Source organism: Vulpes vulpes, chromosome 14, assembly GCF_048418805.1.
Source record: "Vulpes vulpes isolate BD-2025 chromosome 14, VulVul3, whole genome shotgun sequence".
NCBI classification, from domain to species: Eukaryota; Metazoa; Chordata; class Mammalia; order Carnivora; family Canidae; genus Vulpes; species Vulpes vulpes.
Window position 1 is genome coordinate 82,121,552 of NC_132793.1, and position 18,977 is coordinate 82,140,528.

General features: G+C 37.2%; 1 protein-coding gene across 2 annotated transcripts in view; it reads left to right on the top strand.

Moving 5' to 3' along the window:
• The window catches only part of GABRB3 (gamma-aminobutyric acid type A receptor subunit beta3), a 219,111-nt gene that overhangs the window by 148,274 nt on the left and 51,860 nt on the right, over positions 1-18,977 (top strand). For both annotated transcript variants that reach the window (XM_072737024.1, XM_072737025.1), the window contains exon 4: positions 4,171-4,391. In XM_072737024.1, the coding sequence (XP_072593125.1) occupies positions 4,171-4,391 (221 nt within the window). The remainder of the gene's footprint in view (positions 1-4,170; positions 4,392-18,977) is intronic.

Below are 18,977 nucleotides of genomic sequence, written 5' to 3' on the forward strand. Positions count from 1 at the left end.
CAGAGGTGGGAAAGGAGGAGACAATCACAATTCCCTCCCACCCTGGCAGAGGCTTTTGGTATCTGAGAGTTCTATGTCAGTGTGACTGAAGACCCCTCCCTGTACTCAGGTGGATCACATCACCAGAGCAGGAAAGATGGAAGTCAGGGACATGGTAAGCTCTGCAGAGGCCCAAGGAGTGGAGATGCTGGCATTCACCACCAGTATCAGACTCACCAATATTGCCTGGTTCTAATTCCCATGACCCTTGGAGCCCCCAAAAGCCCTGCATTTGAGAAATGCCATTTCAAGGCATCTCCCCTGTCCCCTTTCACCCCCTTTGCAGGACCCCCTCAGCTACACCATATTTGCGGGTGACCAATCCATGGAAAAGGCAAGGAAGGGTCACAGAGGCTCTGGGGAGCTCCAAATGTGGAAAGCATCAACTTGTCTGGGACCCCCTGAAGAAAAGAGGACTTCACAAGGCATCTGTCTACATAGCAGCTGTGCTAAAAGTTTGCAGGGATGGGAGGCTTTAGTGATGCCATAGTTCTTATTCCCCTCAAAAACTGCATTATCTACATGACTTGATTCTCCTCTCTTCAAGATATCTTTGCAAAACCATCCTCGCATCAAGCTCATTTCAGTCTAGATGCGAATTATTATAGAACTATTTAGCCCCCGTCCCTTAGAGCTTTGGTTTTAAGGTTGAGAGACACACTCTGCAGGGATGTAGCCCCAACTTCAAATCCCATTCCCCCCAGTTACTACTGTTTAATGGGGCATAGGGGGAAAGGAAGAGGCAAATTACTTGAGCTCTTTAAATTTTTTTCTTCATTGAGGGGATGATAATGAGAATACTGATCATCCCTGTTTTATGTTTAAACAAAATGACACTAGCAGGAGGCATAGCACATACCAAGGGATCAGAACATGTTCATGGCTACTGTCATTATTATTATACATGGTGCTCACCAATGCCCAGCACAGGAGTCAGCACCATGCCCTACTGTCTGCTGTCACCTTTCCTTTGTCTACCAATCTGTACAGGAGAAAGAAATGTGATACTGACTAGTGTCCCCACTGGTGTAGTGAAGCAATTGCTTCAGAAGGCACAGCTAATGCAGCAGGTTTGGATTTAAATACTGTTTTTCTCTGTTACCTAAACTCTCCACAACCCTAATCCACTCAAGTCAACTCAGCAAACACCCAAGACCAAAACCGAGAGGTGCTGTTAATGGTGTGGAGAACAACACAAATTAAAATAAGACCTGGAGCCCAAGCTCACAGGCTCTGGATGACAACTGGATTCCTAGGGCAGACTGACACATTCTCTCCATCCTCATGGTAACCCATGTGAACGCCAGTTGAAAGGGAACTCAGATAAGTGCTAGACTCATGAATCAGGCATAGGATGTGGGCTTAGAGACCAAAGAGAGAAGCAAGTGAAATGCTTCTATTTCAATAAGAATGTAATGTGGAGCATTATATTCAAATTGAAAATCCTTTAGCTGCTATTGCTGATTTATTTCCATCTTGTTATGCTACCAAAACTCTGAATGTTTCGGTTAAAATGCATCACCTACATTGAGCGTCGTTCTTGGATATGCAGGGGATGTGATTGTGCTCCCTGTGGTCCATTCATAGCCTGAGGCCATACATCAAGCCTAACATTCAGGATTTCCCTGCATTCCTTTTGCACTTGTTCTCCCTTATCACCCACCAGCAAACACTCTCCACCCATTTAGGCCTTTGCTCATCATCTTTTTTGCCATTAAATAAATCACTGCACAACTTACTTTCCTGACCTGTGATTTTATGTTTAAAATAGGTTTTATTATACTTAGGTATGACAAGGCCACCAGATCAGGAGACAGCTGCCATTGAAAAGGTAGTTTGTTAACCACAGATCTCAATGGAGGTATGCATAGCATCCATTGCAGGGAATGGTGGGGCACACGGGGAAGCACCAGGGTGGGTCACAGGGAAAAAGGGAAACTGTGGGCAAAGAGCTTTATTGTAGTTTCCATGGGAGTGAATGGGAATATGGGAGGCTGGATAAGCAGGCTTAAGATTGGTTAGTTAGAATGATTAAAGTGGACTCTAGGGTCTAGACTGTCCCCAGTTGCCTGGTACTTGGACACAGTTCAAATATTGGCCTGGGTGTGACAACCCAATAGGGAGGGCACTTGGGGTGTGAGCTCTGGATTGGTTGGATTGCATTTGGAAAGCGCAGTCTAGAGCTTGACGGAATTGTTTGCTATCTCTAGGAATTAGCTAGCCCTGGGGGAAGCGAAAGCAGTCCCTCCAGGGTTAACCAGGGTCTAGAAGTTAAAGCATGAGAAAACAGAAAACAAAAGACATGGCTAATACACTTGGTTATGTCACTTGCTACTTGAAACCTTCAGTGCTTCACTGACTGTGGAGCTGGCATGCAAATTTTCCTACCTTCTAGTCACTGTTACAGAGTCCAGCCTTGCCCACCACTCTGTCCTTTTCCTCTCCTGAATCCTAAGTTCTGGCAAAACTGCATTTCTCAAAGTTTCTCATCAGTTTAGTAAAATCAGTGCAATAAAAGCCACATCTTTGTATGATTTATTTTTCATGGCCCCCATCCTCTATCTGGCCAGCTATGGCCTATCTTTAATGTTACCTTTTCTGTGAGAATTGGGGGGCGGGGGGCAATTCGTGTAAGTCATGCCAGGCACAGAGCTCTGCCCATGTAAGTACCTGGGAAAAAACTCCTCTGTGTTTCTTCTCATCCCTTCAAGTGCTATCTCTCCTTCAAGTTGCAGATAAAACCTCTATAAGGACTCCCCAGCCCATTTAAATTTTTCTGCTTCCTCCCTCCTCTGATTTTTTTTTTTATGGCCCTTATAGCTTAAAACTGATTTTGCTGAGTTGTTTAGCATTATTGGTTTTGTCACCTTGCCTGTGAGCACCTGGAGAAGACCATCCAGATATATTCTTTGCCATTTCAGAGGCTTCTATGCTCTAACACTCATGAGATCAGTGATAAGTAGGCATTATTATTAGATTAGCAAGCCCTGAGAACTGCCCTGTGAATCAGCAAAATGAGTGTTGGCTGGGATGTCATAAGACTCATGTGTCTAGGATGGATTCAATGGATTTGCAATCCCACTTCTCATTGCCCACAAAGCCAGGATGTTTGCAGACATCTATAAGTGTGTGAATTCAGAAGCTCCTGTATGAAATGGTGATTTTCCCTTCCCTTGTTAGAGAGTTTACCTTACTTACCTTTGGATTTTCACCTTGGATCTTTCTATACTGGGGCTCAAGATGTCCCATAAATATTACCAAATTTTCAGACTTGAGTTTTGTAGACTTGAATAGGGATTGCCAAAAAGAATAAAAATTTAAAAATAGAATTTTCATGCTTAGCCTGATTTCTTTTTTCCACGTTCTTACTGCATTAATTGCTTTGCAAAAAACAAACAGGCAAACAAAAGTAGGATCATGTTCCTAAATACTTGCTTATTTTGTTGGCAAGCCTGTAGGGGTTGCACCATGGCCCGTTTCCCTTCTCTTTTTTCCAACTGTAGCTAGGCTCCCATTTTCCCCTGATGAATATATCATCATCTCAAGGTAATGACATGACCTAGTTAGTGTAGAAATGGCTGTGGCGTTCTGGAAGAAAATGTAATGAATAAGGCATGGAGACCTCCCACAGGTCATTGTGTTTCCAGTGCATGTTTACGGAGGGATTCTATTTACAGCTCTCACAGAGAGCAAGGGTAAAAGTGGCTTACATTGCAGAATTTGTAGATGGAGCTCCTTTGCCATGGGTGGTAAAGACACCTGTCTGCCTGGTGGGAGATAGTGGACCTACGGGAGCTCTCAGGGTCCTGCCAGCAGCCTGGTTTTATGATGACTTTTTAAAAATTATTTTTTGACCTTTATATCTCTGTGACTATTGTTTAAATGCCAATTTGTCTAGTCTGGTTCTTACCTAAATAAAACAAAGGGTTTAAAAAAAAAGAGGATATATAGACATGATTTACATCTATTAAACCTAGTATCTGCATTTACAAGAAAGCAACCACTGTTTCCTACCCTGCCTGAAAATAATATCCATTTCTCCTGAATTCCAACCTGAATTTAAGCAGTCATGGAGGAAATATGCCTGTGGCTAAGCACAAACTAATTTTTTCTTTTCTTTTTTCCCCCTAGGATTACACCTTAACCATGTATTTTCAACAATATTGGAGAGATAAAAGGCTTGCCTATTCTGGGATCCCGCTCAACCTCACGCTTGACAATCGAGTGGCTGACCAGCTATGGGTGCCTGACACATATTTCTTAAATGACAAAAAGTCATTTGTGCATGGAGTGACAGTGAAAAACCGCATGATCCGCCTTCACCCTGATGGGACGGTGCTGTACGGGCTCAGGTCTGTCTGCCTTTTCAGGGCCAATTTCACAGTTGCATGGTGCATTGGCATTGAATTTCTCACTTGAGAAATAGGGAGTGAGGCCATGTCCTAAGATTAATTAGGAGACATCCATGAAACACTGAGATTGCACACACACATGAATCTTATAAATATAAAATGTGGGGCATTACTGTTACACCACACAAGGGAAAAACTGCTTCCTTGGATTGATTTTAAATAATCCGGTTGCCATATCTAAGAACACAGATTCCCTGAGGACGGATTTCCCATATCATGGCCACAAAGGCCTATAATTAGTATTGCTCTGACACTGCAGAGGTTTGTAATAAAATTTCCCCAAAGCTGTTTGCCGAGTTGAAAAAAAAATGTCTAATTTTGCTGTTATATGGTGCAATCTCCTCAGAGCTTCATGAGGTAATGTCACCAATATTTATGGGCATGACTAAATGTGAGGTTTCCTGATGAGAATCATCTCTCACCAGGTTTCATAATGAAATTACTTGAATCAGGGAAAACAATCTGCTGAGTGGAACCCTGAGGAGGCCCTGGGCTTCACCGGCTACGCTGGAAACCACCAGACCTCCCCATGATGTTCCACCACTGCTGGTGGCTAATTATTGTGAATATCATCACCCTTCTTAAATGGTGATCTTAAAAATCTTTTTTTTTTTCATTGATTTTGCAATTATTTGTTTTGTTTTATTTTGTTTTAGAGTAATTGTGTGTGGGCGGGGGTGTAGGTGTGGATGTGTTTATATGCACATGGGTGTGTCTTTCTTGATCTCCTGGCCTAAAAGTGCCTTTGAGATCTAGGAGTGACCACAGTTTTAAGTAGGACACAGGTGGACATCTTGGAGAAAATATTTATCATAAAATGTGAGTCCATAGGCCTTTAACTAAAACTCCAAAAAGTCTAAGTGAAATCATTTATATATCCACATCACGTGGCTTTTAGTGCTTCAAACAGGGAAAGGGGATTATTTAACATTACCTTAAGTAACAAATGTTGAGTGACTTTCTCAAAACAGCAATACATAAAATAAGAGACAGAATTTTAGCAAAAAAAAAAAAAATCAGACTTTTAAAAACTATAAGGGGAAAAAAGTGGTGCATGTCAACTAAATCATGGTATAACTGTAAAAAAAAAAGTTCAGACTGATGTTTCTCTGGAACATTTCAAGCATTTTTATTGCATTTTTATTTTTGCCTGGAAATCCAAAATGTGCATGTAAAATTCTGGAGGTTCTGACAAGTACATCAGTTGTACAAAAGATTACCCAGAAACCATGTGAGCATAAAATGAGGAGTCGGGTCCTTCATTTATCTGTCCCACCCCCAAAATATAATAGAAAAAGTGTGTGTATGTGGTGGGAGAAGAACAAAAGAAAACAAATATCAATAAAAATTGAGCTTTTTTGGCTTTTTTTAAGATTTATTTATTTGTTTTAGAGACAGAATTCAAGCAGAGTGGGGGTGGGGGTAGAGGGAGATGGAGAAGGAGAGAAGCAGACTAACTGCTGAGCAGGGAGCCTGACATGGGACTCAATCTCATGACCTCATTGAGATCATGACCTGAGCAGAAGTCAACAGTCAGATGCTTAATGTAGTGAGCCACCCAGGAACCCCTAGGCTTCTTTGTTTTGTAAACAAAACTTGCTATTTGGGTTCTCTCCATTTTTATTTCTGCATTCTTTATTTTCTTACCAGAGGTAGAGTATGTTAGTATGCCTCTACTGAAACTTTAACTGTTAGTATAGTGCCTTAGTCAATTCTGGCTGCTATAACAAAATATCATAAGCCGGATGGCTTATAAACAATAGACACTTATTTCTCACATTTCTGGAGGCTGCAATCCAAGATCAAGATCCCAGTGTCTGGAGAGGGCTCACTATAGCAGGCACCTTCTTGCTGTGTGCTCACCTAGTGAAAGGGGCAAGGGAGTTCTGTGGGATCTCTTTTATAAGAACACTAATCCCATTCATGAAGGGTCCAGCCTCATGACCTAAGCCCCCACTTCCTGATAGCACCACTTTTGGTGGGTTAGGATTTCAACATATAAATTTGGGGGGGGGGTACTTAAACATTCAGACTATAATAGACAGAATGATATGATATGAATGAATGAACTGTATAAATATCCAAGCTCTGTTTGAAAGTGTTGAATTTAACACCATAAAACATGCAAAAAAAAAAAAAAAAGAGAATAAAACTATACCCTTAGCTAATACTCTGCCTGTAAATTTACATATAAAAGTTAAATAATTTTATAATAAGCTATGGGAAGTTTTCAATAATAAACTTGGTACAATAACTTTAAGAACTCTATAGTCAAATTTACATCCATTATACATCTCAAACAGCCTCTTAAATCAGTAAATGGATTTCCAAATAAATCCATTTACTGTTTTTATTCAAATGTAGCCTTAATATGCTCCTTATATCTTTATTTAGAAGCTCATATTTTTGAAACAGTTCTTCAGATCTATGTTGTCCTGGACAAGCTGTCAGAAAGAAAATCCCTAAATAACAGACTGCCACAATCTGCGCATGCTTAATAGCTACACTGTGCCATCTGATTCCTAGTCTAGAAATTTCTGCCTCTAGATTTAAAAATCACACATATCTATAGAAATTAATTTGAATTTGAATTTTAAATAATTTGAATTTTTGGACAAGAAGCACCTTTGTATTTCAAAATACTGATAATGTTATTAAATTCATGTATATACATATTCTGCATTATTCTATGTGAACTGAATATATATATATGTATATTCTATTTTATACATATACACTCACAGTATGTATCATGCTTTTCGTAAAAATCAATTTGAGTGTTCACATTGGTAAGCTACCCTCCATACTCCTCTGGGCTCCAAATTCTACCTTCCCTTTGTTTGCTGTCTACTATTGTGATCATTGGATCATGTTAGTGACATGGCAAGCCAAGGATGAGCCAGTGTATAAAGCCCCAGAAATACATTATACCTTTGGTATATAGGTACCATGGCATGAACCTGAAGGAGGCCTGGTGCAGCTGAGGACTTTAGTGAGTTAAACTCTCATGAAAGTTTATGGGCCACTAGGACTGTTGTTTATTTCTTGCTTTTACAGTGCTGCTGATGAAGTTCTAGCCCAACAGGGATTGCTTTCTTACTGGCTATATCTCTGAGATACTAGTTGTCCTGGCTGTATTCCTGAGATGTTCAGGTTGATTTTTTTTCTCCCCACTGGAGACAGGGATTGCCTTCACCTGGCTATGCAGCTGTAGCCTATGCTGGTAAATCAGCACCATTACACTCCTCCAGGCTGCTTTTCCTGTTCATGTCCAACTGTTGCAGTATAGGATCAGTTGAAGGCTTTTGCTTTATCAAGGTAGATGAACATCTCTGGCTGTGGATCAGCTGTCCATGACGTAGATTTTTACATCATCCCAGTTTTATTCTGGGAAATCATTAATCCATTACTCTGATGACTCTGCAAAAGTGGTCGATGACTGCTCATACAGATACTTGAAAGTGATCATGTTCCTGTAGCGATAAAAGGTCATTATAAATCCTAAACTATTTTCTCAATGACCCTTATAGCCTTTTCACTTTGAAACTTGGACTAGCACTACCTTGAGCCTATTGGCTTGAGCTCTGCTGAATTAAACAGTAATCTGAGCTTCTGTGTGAGAGAATGCTCTAGGTAGGGCATACATACCATCCTAAAATAAAACTGGGGCTCTTTGAATTTCCTTTGGGCAGCCAAACCTTGCCAGGCACTGGGAAGATCTTGGCTAAGATGCTTACAGATCTCGGTCCTATTCCTGTCGCAGTTTTTTTGTTTGTTTGTTTGTTTGTTTGTTTGTTTTCTTTGGTTCTGGGCTGAAGTTTTTTGCTGCCTGTGAGAAGGCAGTCATTATCCCTCTTCTATCTTCCTGTGTTTCTTTTTCAGGCAACTGATCACCTGATGTCATTGAATATCTCACCTTGTGCCATTGAGGAAACTTTGTAATGTTTTTTTCAGGACATGCATTTTGTCTTTGAATCTTTTTTTTTTTTTTTTTCTCCTGATGCTAGGAATTGGTAATGGGCTCACAAAATAGTGTTTGATTTGCTTCAAAAAGCACCTGAGAATCTAAGGTTGAGTCATCTTCAAAACAATGTAGCTATGTTTTTCCTAAGCATATTGCAAAATTTGTTGGAAAATACACTACAGCATTTCCACTTGCTACTAAAAGTGCTAAAAATTGTTAAAGCTGCCATTCTGATAATAAAGAAGTTAAATGTAGTGTTAAGATGAGGTTACAACTTACTTCACCGGATTCAAACTACTTTTATTGGTTTGGCTGTCATCTTATTCTGAAACTGTTTCATACAATGGTTCTGATCAGATTCTTTTTCCCTCAGGAAAGATGTAAGCTAACAATTAATAAGACCCATGTGATTTGAGCACACGTGCTTATTTCCCAGACTCCTATTTTGTCACTGTTTCCCAGTTATAAGTAAACAACATTTTGATGAATTGCTTTCTAAAAAGATTATGCTGGGGACACCTGGGTGGCTTAGTGGTTGAGAGTCTCCCTTTGTCTTGGGTCCTGATCCTGGGGTCCTGGTATCGAGTGCCACATTGAGCTCCTTGCAGGGAGCCTGCTTCCCTCTCTGCCTATGTCTCTGCCTCTCTCTCTCTCTGTGCCTCTTATGAATAAATAAATAAAATATTAAAAAAATTAAAAAGGATTATGCTGGAATACTTGGGTGGCTCAGTTGGTTAAGCATCAGACTTGATTTTGGTTCAGGTCCTGATCTCAGAGTTGTGGGATCATGGGATCAAGCCCCACATCAGACTCTACACTCAGCATGGAGTCTAGGTGTCTCTCTCTCTCCCTGCACTTATGCACTCTCTCTCCTTCTCAAATTAATTAATTAATTAATTAATTAATAAAATCTTTTTAAAAAAAGGATTATACCAATTTTTACTCCTATCAGCAACAAATTACATATTTAAGGTTGTGACACCTGCTTTGGACTTTATCCTTATTTGGCTACTATAAATAACCTATTTACTTCATCCCTCAGGGCTAGAGAAAATTGCTCATTTCATTTTAAATTCACATTTATAATATTCTATGTCCTTCCTATGGTCATCCATTCTTCCCCTGCTTTTAAGGACTCTTTCACACCTTCACTTTAATCACCTCCCACCACACTCATTTGATGACATAGTCTCATACTTGAATTAAAAGCAGAAACCTCTTTATCTTCCCATTTGTGAAGAGACCATCTAACATGCCTATTACTCACATTTTATCTGTTCACTCTTTATCATGCATCCAATATGCAGACCTTCCTTTCACTCTTCAGAAATATCAAGGATGAGGGTGTCCCTGTGTTCAGGCCTTTACACATGCTCTTTGCTGAATGTAGTACTTCACTTCTAGGTATTTGTGTTTTTAGCATCATGGAGTAATTATATAACTGAGGACAGTTCAACTGTCACTTCCACAAGGAGAATCCTGCTCTGATCATCTATTCCCTTTCTTTTACAACATCTTGTTTTATTTGTATTATAGCGGTTTTTCAGATGATTATCTCATCATTTTATTGCATCTCTTATTTATTGATTTTTTGTATTTATCCATGATGGTGAGGAAGCCACCATGAGAATATAACTTCTTTGAGAAAAGAACTGTTTCTGTCTTATTTATTGTTCCATCCCCCAAACCTAGAGTGTTGGGTGGAAAAGATATTGTGAGGATTAAATTTAAATTCTAATACTTCTTTCCATGGTATTTCTATTTTTATATTATCTATTTAGATTCTTAATCCATCAGAATTTATTTTGGTGTATAATGTGAGGTGCTTTCCAATATTTTTCTTCTCAAATTATCAGCTATTTGTTAAAATACTTAACCAGTTTACTCTACCATGTAATGTTTAGAATCATTTGTTTTAGCAAATTCTTAAAAATAATTTGGAAGATTAGTTGGAATTATATTCATTAAATATTACTTTGAGCAAGTGCTATATCATAGTCAACCTTTCCCACATAACTGACATTTCTGTATTCATTCATGTCTTCATTCATGGCTTGTAGCAGAGTTTTGCCATTTTCTTTAGACAGCCCACTCACATCTTGATAAAGTTATTACTATTTTTTATGTGTGATACTTTTAGGAATGTGATCATTTTATGTTATTTTTCTAAATGGCTTTTACAGATATGTAGGAAAGCTATAATCTATTTATTTATAACTATCTTTGTTTAGGCATTTATCCAATATCCAATATCCAGCATCCAATTGGGCTAACAGTTTAGTTAATAATCTTGAGGATTTTAGTCCAAGAATCATATTGTTTATAATGATTTTTATGTTCATTTTCATTAGTTTTATTCTTATTTCTATTTCTCGTTTTATTGCATTGATTTCAACTTCCAGAAAATGAAACACAATGGTAACAGTGTACATTATTTCCTAGTTCTTTGTTATAATAAAGGTGCTCCTCGTATCCCACATAAAAAGATAATTTATATTTTCAGTTTAAGGTAGTTATGACTCATTCTTTTGCTTCTATTAAAAAATGCATTTACTGGCTGTCAGCTTCTGGGAACTGTGTCATGAGTTGAATAACACAGATATCATCAATTTATGGAGTTTATATTCAAGCACTAGTCATAAATTAGACAACTGACCCCAGATTATTTCCTTTATATATTAGAAATAAAAATAGATTTTATTAATTCACTGCCTCTCTGTCTGCTCATTTTCCTGATTTAACCTGTAACTGAAATGTATTAATTCCCTATCTTGATTCATCATTGAATTCCTTAGATAAATCCTATTTTATCATGGTGGGCAGTACTCTTTAAAAAACTGTTACATTTGTTTGTCCATGGCTAACTTACAATTTTTTAAAATTTTTATTGAACATAATTGACATACAATGTTCTGTTAGTTTCATGTATACAACATATTGATTCAACAATTTTATACAGTACTCAAGCTTACCATGATAAGCGTAGTCACCATCTGCCACACATTGCTTCTGTAATCTTGGGTGTTCTAAACAATGCTGTAATAAACATAGGGGTGCATATATCATTCCAAATTAGGGTTTTCAATGGTGAGGCATAGGTTAGTGTCCATAGTGGGATTACTGCATCCTATGGGATTTCTATTTTTAATATTTTGAGGAACCTCCATACTCTCTTCCATAGTTTCACAGTGGTTGCATCAATTTACATTCCCACCAGCATGGGGGTCTGTTTATTCCACATCACTGCCAACACTTGTTATTTCTTTTTTTTTTTTTTTTTTTTGATATTTGCCATTGACTAGTGTGGGGTTGTATGGTCGTTAATGGTTTTGATTGATGGATTATGGATTGATAATTTTCCTGATAATTAGTGATGTTGAACATCTTTTAATATGTCTATTGGTAATCCGTACATCTTTGGAGAAATGTCTATTCAGGTTCTCTGCCCATTTTTAAATTAGATTTTTTTTATGTTGAGTTATGTTCTTCATATATTTTAGATATTAATCCCTTATCAGATATATCTTTGCAGATATCTCTCCAATTCAATAAGTTGACTTTTTGTTTTGTTGATGGTTTTCTATGTTGTATAAAAGCTTTTTATTTTGGTGTAGTTCCAATAGTTTACTTTTGCTTTTGTTTCCCTCACCTGAGGAGACATATCCATAAGTATGGTGCCATAATTATTCTTTTAAAAATCCTTAGACAACCAGTTTATTGGTGATAAGCATACCTAGTTATATCTAGTTATAATGAAGTTTTGTTTGTCCCCCACCATCTCCTTACACACTATACAGTATTTCTTCACCTTGTATAAAAATTTGGGCAGATTTCATGGCTTTCTGCCAATGTTTATCAATAGTTCCTTTCTATATGTTACACAGGAATTCTCTGGTCAGTGTTTAATACTAAATTTAGATTTAGCATTAATATTTTCTCTTTCCATAGCCCAGCCCTATTTTACTCTAGAAAACTAGTGGCAAAGGGAGAATAGTTGACTTCTCAGCCTCCCTTATTCTAATTTCCTCTGTACCCTCCTGCTATGTAACCCAGGTTGACAGCCTACATATGACTCCTCCCATTTTGAAGATTTAGGGAATGAAGGGAAAATAAGGAAGAGAAGTTTTACTTAAACTAATACCATTTTTGTCATGGCTTCATACTCTCTGGACTTAGAAGATATTGAAAATTGACTCTTCTCAGGGCACCTTTCTTCAGCTGGTCCCTTGACCAGCTTTGAGGATTGGGAGAGTAAGACAGTAGGATATGTTTCTATTCCATGGAGTGCCTTGAATTCTTTCCTCAACTCTAGGAATCCATCTTTCATGGTCACTGTCTATTTCTCTACCCTCTAGGCAGCCTATTATAGAGGATCCATGATTACTTTGGATCTTCCATTTTTCCATGTAGCTCCTATGTGATCCACAGGAAATATACCTGCATTCCTAGTCTAACAGTTCAGTTCCTATTCAGTCTCCTCTACTCTGCCATCTCAAAACTAGTCTAGTTGTACCAGGTATGAAGCAGGCACCATTCTTCCTGGAGTCCCAACTGAAGGAGTTAATCTCCCCTAGAAATGGCTGAAAACTGTCCCAAAAAATCTATTCCCAGCTTAGTTCATTCTCTCTCATTACTCTGACTCCAATTAAGATCTATGACTTGGCTGAAGTTTCTAAGAACCATGGACCAATTCACTGAAATTCCCTAGTAAATTATCCGTTGGTGAGGTGGTAATGTGGGGCACTCACACATTTGTGATATATGCCATATAGATTCTGTTGATATATTCAATCAATAAATTAAATCTGTCTTTATATTTCATGATATGTTTTGATGTAATATGAATCAAGAGGATTTCTGTTTTTGCATGTGCTGTAATAGATTATATTATACAGTAAATATCTATTCCTAAAAGGGTTCATATTCCTGTAAGTACTTTTAAAAAATTATTCATATTCACATCATATGAAATGTTTTGAATAGATGCATGGTACTTTACATAGGTTCTTGAGTGACATTTTTTACCCTGGCACGCATGGCTTCAGTTTCTGCTATACTTACTGGTTTCTCTAGGTTTTCTTCTTGCATCAATCTCAAAAATTCATGTTTTTCAGGAAAATGTCCTTTTTTATCTAGACCTTCTAATTAATTAGCATGTGCCTGTGCATTGCCCCCAGCACACATTGTTATATGCCCTTTTTCATTTTTAGTTTTGTTCAGTAGCATAGTATTTATTTTTTAAATATTTTTAAAAGCTAGCTTTTGATTTTATATCATAATTCTGTTTATTAATTTCTACTTTATCTTTATAAACATTCTCCTCCTCTTGATTTTAAATATCTCTTTATTGGACAGTGACATCAGCAAAATGGCACGCTAAGAAGCTTCAAGCTCTTGTTTCTGTATAAGAATATCAAAAAACAAGCAGACGCTGTCTGAAACAACTTTGTACGAGCTCTGGAAAATATTCCAAAGTTTGCAGAAGCCAACCAAATGCCAAATAAAGAAAAAACTATATTCAAAAGAGATGGAAAGTTTTGTGACATTTTTTACCTGTTATTTACCCTTTCCCTCCCTGGTTCAGGGGCAGGTGGCAGCCTCATTACGTTTCCTCCCTTGCACCGGAGGGAATAGAGGAGACCTTGTTTGTAAACTATTGTGTACATATATTCTAAATTGTCAGGAGGATAACTGAAGGCCTGAAGCAAGATGCTCATCTCTATTAATAGAGATAACTCAGAATGCAGGCAGGAAAAAAAGCAGATTATTCTCATAAAGGCTACATATCTACAAACCCACAGATGTCTAGAGCAAAGGACTGAGGTAGAAATATAAAATGGATAATGAAGCTGTAGTGTATGTATACAATGGAATATTACTTAGCTATTAGAAAAGGCAGATACCCACCATTTGCTTCGACGTGGATGGAACTGGAGAGTATTATGCTGAATGAAATAATTTATTCGAAGAAGGACAAACATTATATGGTCTCATTCATTTGGAGAATATAAAAAATAGTGAAAGGGAATAAAGGGCAAAGGAGAGAAAATGAGTGGGAAATATCAGAGAGGGTGACAGAACATGAGAGACACCTAACTCTGGGAAACGAACAAGGGGTGGTGGAAAGGGAGGTAGGCGGGGGGGGGGGGTTGAGGTGACTGGGTGACAGGCACTGAGGGGGGCACTTGACAGGATAAGCACTGGGTGATATGCTATATGTTGGCAAATTGAACTCCAATAAAAAAAATTAAAAAATTAAAAATAAGGAAGTATAAAATAGACCATAGAAGGCCCAAAAGAGAAGCTGGAGTGAGACTCTGAGAAATCAGGTTATTCAAAAGCAGCTAAGTATACAGAATTTAAAAAGCTATGCATATGCCCATGCAAAACATATTCTTAGAAAAGCCCTGAGAAGACCTTAAGTTTTTACCTTGGCCTAAGGGCTCGGAGCCATCCTAGCTAAGTGGTGAAAGAATGTGCAAGGACAGAGCCATTCTGTAAAGACAAGAAGAGGTAGTTATTTGCTGTATTGTTTGTTTGTTTGGGTTTTTTGTTGTTTTAGCTCCTGTCATTCAAAGACATCTCTGTTAAAACATTAACTGAACATGAACTAATAGAACAAAGATTGGGGATCCCTGGGTGGCTCAGCGGTTTAGCGCCTGCCTTTGGCCCAAGGCGTAATCCTGGGGTCCCGGAATCGAGTCCCACGTCGGGTTCCTGGCATGGAGCCTGCTTTTTCCTCTGCCTGTGTCTCTGCCCCCCTTCCCCCCACCCCATCTATCATAAATAAATAAATCTTAAAAAAAAAAAAGAACAAAGATTTTACTGATTTTACTGACAAGTAAATTCTTTTTAAAAAAAAAGTTTAGGGGATCCCTGGGTGGCGCAACGGTTTGGCGCCTGCCTCTGGCCCAGGGCGCGATCCCGGAGACCCGGGATCGAATCCCACATAGGGCTCCTGGTGCATGGAGCCTGCTTCTCCCTCTGCCTGTGTCTCTGCCTCTCTCTCTCTCTCTCTCTGTGACTATCATAAATAAATAAAATTAAAAAAAAAAGTTTAGAAATACCTCAATACCTCAGTGAATTGTTAAAGCTTTTCTGAAAAAGAATAACAATAACAACAACAACAAAAAAAGACGGCAGTCCCTGTGGGAAGGAAAAAAATATGGTTTTTAGAGCTACAGCATTATAATGGTCAAATGACCAATTTTCAAGAAAAGATATCACAAGACATAAAAAAAAAGTAAAACATGACTCATTCAGAGGAACAAAATAAATTGACAAAATTGTCCTTGAATATGCCCAGACATTGGACTTACTGGATGAAGACTAAATTGTCTGTCTTAACTATGCTCAAAGAGCTAAGGGAAAACATGGACAAAGAAACTAAAAGGAACTGAGAAAATTATACATGAATAAAATGAACAAAAGAAAATAAAGAGATAAAATTATAAAAGGGACCAAATTGTGAAGTTGAAAAAACACAGTAATTGAAGTGAATTCACTAGAAGGGGTTCACCATCATATTTCAGCAGCTAGAAGAAAGAATCAGCAAATTTGGAGATAAGACAATTAAAATGATCAAATCTGAGAACAGAAAGAAAAATGATCCAAGAAAAGTGAATGAAGCCTAAGGGATTTGTGAGAAACCATCAGGTGCACCAAGAGATGAGAGTGAGAAAGATGCATGGAGATTATTTGAAGAAATAGTTGCTAAAAAATTCCTGAAGTTGACAAAAAACAAACAAAACATGAATCTGTGAATCCAAGAAGCTCATTGAACTCCAAGTAAGATAAAATCAAAGAGACTCTTACTAAGACACATGAAACCAAATTGTGAAAAGCCACAGACACAGGGAGAATCTGGAAGTCATCAAGAGTGAAGTGACTCATTTTATATATATGGGAGCCTCAAAACAGATTACCAGCCATTTTTTTCATCAGAAAGCTTGGAAGCCAGAAGGCAGTAGAATGATTAAGTATTTGAAATGCTGAAAGATAAAACCTACCAAAGAGAATTCTAAATCTGGCAAAACTGCCCTTCAAAAATGAGGAAGAATTAATAATTTCCCAGATAAGCAAAAGCTGAGGGATTTTATTACCACTAGACTTGCCCCACAAAAAAGGCTATTTAAATAAAGCGTGTCTTCAATTTAAAATGAAAGAATGAAAAAAAAATAAAATAAAATGAAAGAATGTTAGACAGTAACTTAAAGGTATATGAATATTAAAAGATCTCCAGTAAAGGTAACTAAAGCTAGTATTACTTTAATTTTTTTTTGTAACTACAATTTTTCTGTTATTGAAGACAAGTGCTTAAAAGTAATTATAGAGCTATGTCATTAGGTACAAAACATATAAAGATACAATTTGTAACATTGATAACATAGGATGTGTGAAAAGCAAATTGAGTAGAGATTTTATATGTGTTAAAGTTTATGTCAATTCAAATTATATTATTATAATATTAGGATGTCATATATAATTCCCAGGTAACCAAAAAGAAAACATCTGTAGCATATACATAAAAAAAATTGTATCCCCCAAAATTGGATAATCTAGATGAACAAATTCATGGAAACATACGATTTACCAAAACTGAATTATAAAGAAAGAAAATCTGAACAGACCTGCAATTAGTGTGGCAATTGAATCAGTCACTAAAAAACCTCTCAACAAAAACAGCCATGGATCAAATAGCTTCACTGGTGAATTCTACCAAACATGCAAAGAAAAATTACCCCCAGTTAAAACGTGTGAAGAATTACCCCCAGTTAACACAAAGTCAAACTCTTCCCAAAAAATGATGAGGAAGAATTTCTCTACTCTTTCGATAAAGCAAGAGTATTTTGGTATAGGTATTACCCTATACCAAAGCCAGACAGACATTACAAGAAAGCCACAGATCAATATCCCTTATGAATATTAATGCAGAAATCCCCCCAAAAAATATTAGCAAACTGAATTCAGCAGCATACCATGACAAAGTGGGACTTATTCCTAGAATGTGACTATGATTCAATATAAAATAGCATGTAACAAAATGAAAAGATAAAACACATTATCTCAATTGATGGAGAAAAAGCATTTAACAAAATTCAACACCTTTTAATGATAAAAATGTGCAACCAAGTAGGAATTGATGGAAACTTCCTCACATGATAAAGACTGTACATAAAAACTTCTAATTCAGGGCTCCTGGTTAGCTCAGTTAGGCATCCAACTCTTGATTTCTGCTCCGGTCATGATCTCATGGGTCGTGAGATCACGCCTTTAGTTGGGCTCTACGTTCAGTGGGGATTCTGCTTGAAGATTCTCCCCCTCTGTCACTCTCCCCATTGTCTCTCTTGTGCATGCTTTCTTTCTCTCTAAAACAAGTAAATCTTAAGGAAAAAAAAACCTTTGCCAATTGAGGTCATACTCATTTGTGAAAAGCTGAAATCTTTTCCCCTAAGGTCAGTAACAAGGATGCCTACATCTGCCAAATTTGTTTTAATTGGAAAAGAAGGAGTAAAATTGTGTTCAGATAACATGATTTTATGTATATAACCTAAGGATTCCATGCAATAACCCCCAACCTGTTAGATCTAAAAAATGGGTTCAACAAAACTGCAGATTTCAAAATCAGCATAAAAATAACAATTGCACTGTTGATTAAGGATGATCAAACAAAAAAAGACATTAAAAAGACAACTGCATTTAAAGTAGCATCTAAAAGAATGAAATACTTAGGAATAAATTTAATGATGGAGGCAAAAGATTTGTACCCTAAAACTGTAAAACCATTGCTGAAGGAATTTAAAGGAGACATAATTAAATACAAAGAGCTCTTGTATTCGTTGATTGGAAGATTTGATATCGTTAAGATGAAAATACTACCTAAAGGAATCTACAGTTTCAGTGTAATCTCTATCAAAATCCCAGCATCCCCCTTTTTTATAAAATGGAAAACCCCATTCTAAAACTCATACGGAATCATATGGAACCTTAATTATTCAAAATAATCTTAAAAAAGAAGAACAAATTTGGAGATTTCACATTTCCTGATTTCAAAACTTACTACAAAGCCATGATAATCAAAACAGTGTGATATTGGCATAATAAGAGACACATTGACAAGTAGAATAAAACAGAAAGCCCAGAAGTAAACTTTTATATATATGATCAAATCATTTTTGACAGAAATGGAAAGACTCTTCATTGAGTAGTCTTCTTAACAAATAGTGCTAGGAAAACCGAATATCCACATGAGAAGAATGAAGTTGGATGCTTATACCATGTACAAAAACGAACTAAAAATGGATCCAAGATGTAAATGTAAGAGCTAAAACTCTAAAACTCTTAGAAAAAGATAGGAAAAGCTTCATGACATTGGATCTATCCTAGTGCTTTCTAGGGTATGGCATTAAATCACAGGCAACAAGAACAACAACAAAATATTGGAGTACAGAAAAATTAAAGACTTCTGTGCATCACAGAACACAACAAGCTAGGAAGGCAACCAATGGGATGGGAGAAAATATTTGCAAATCATATATCTGATAAAGGTAGTTTATAGAGAA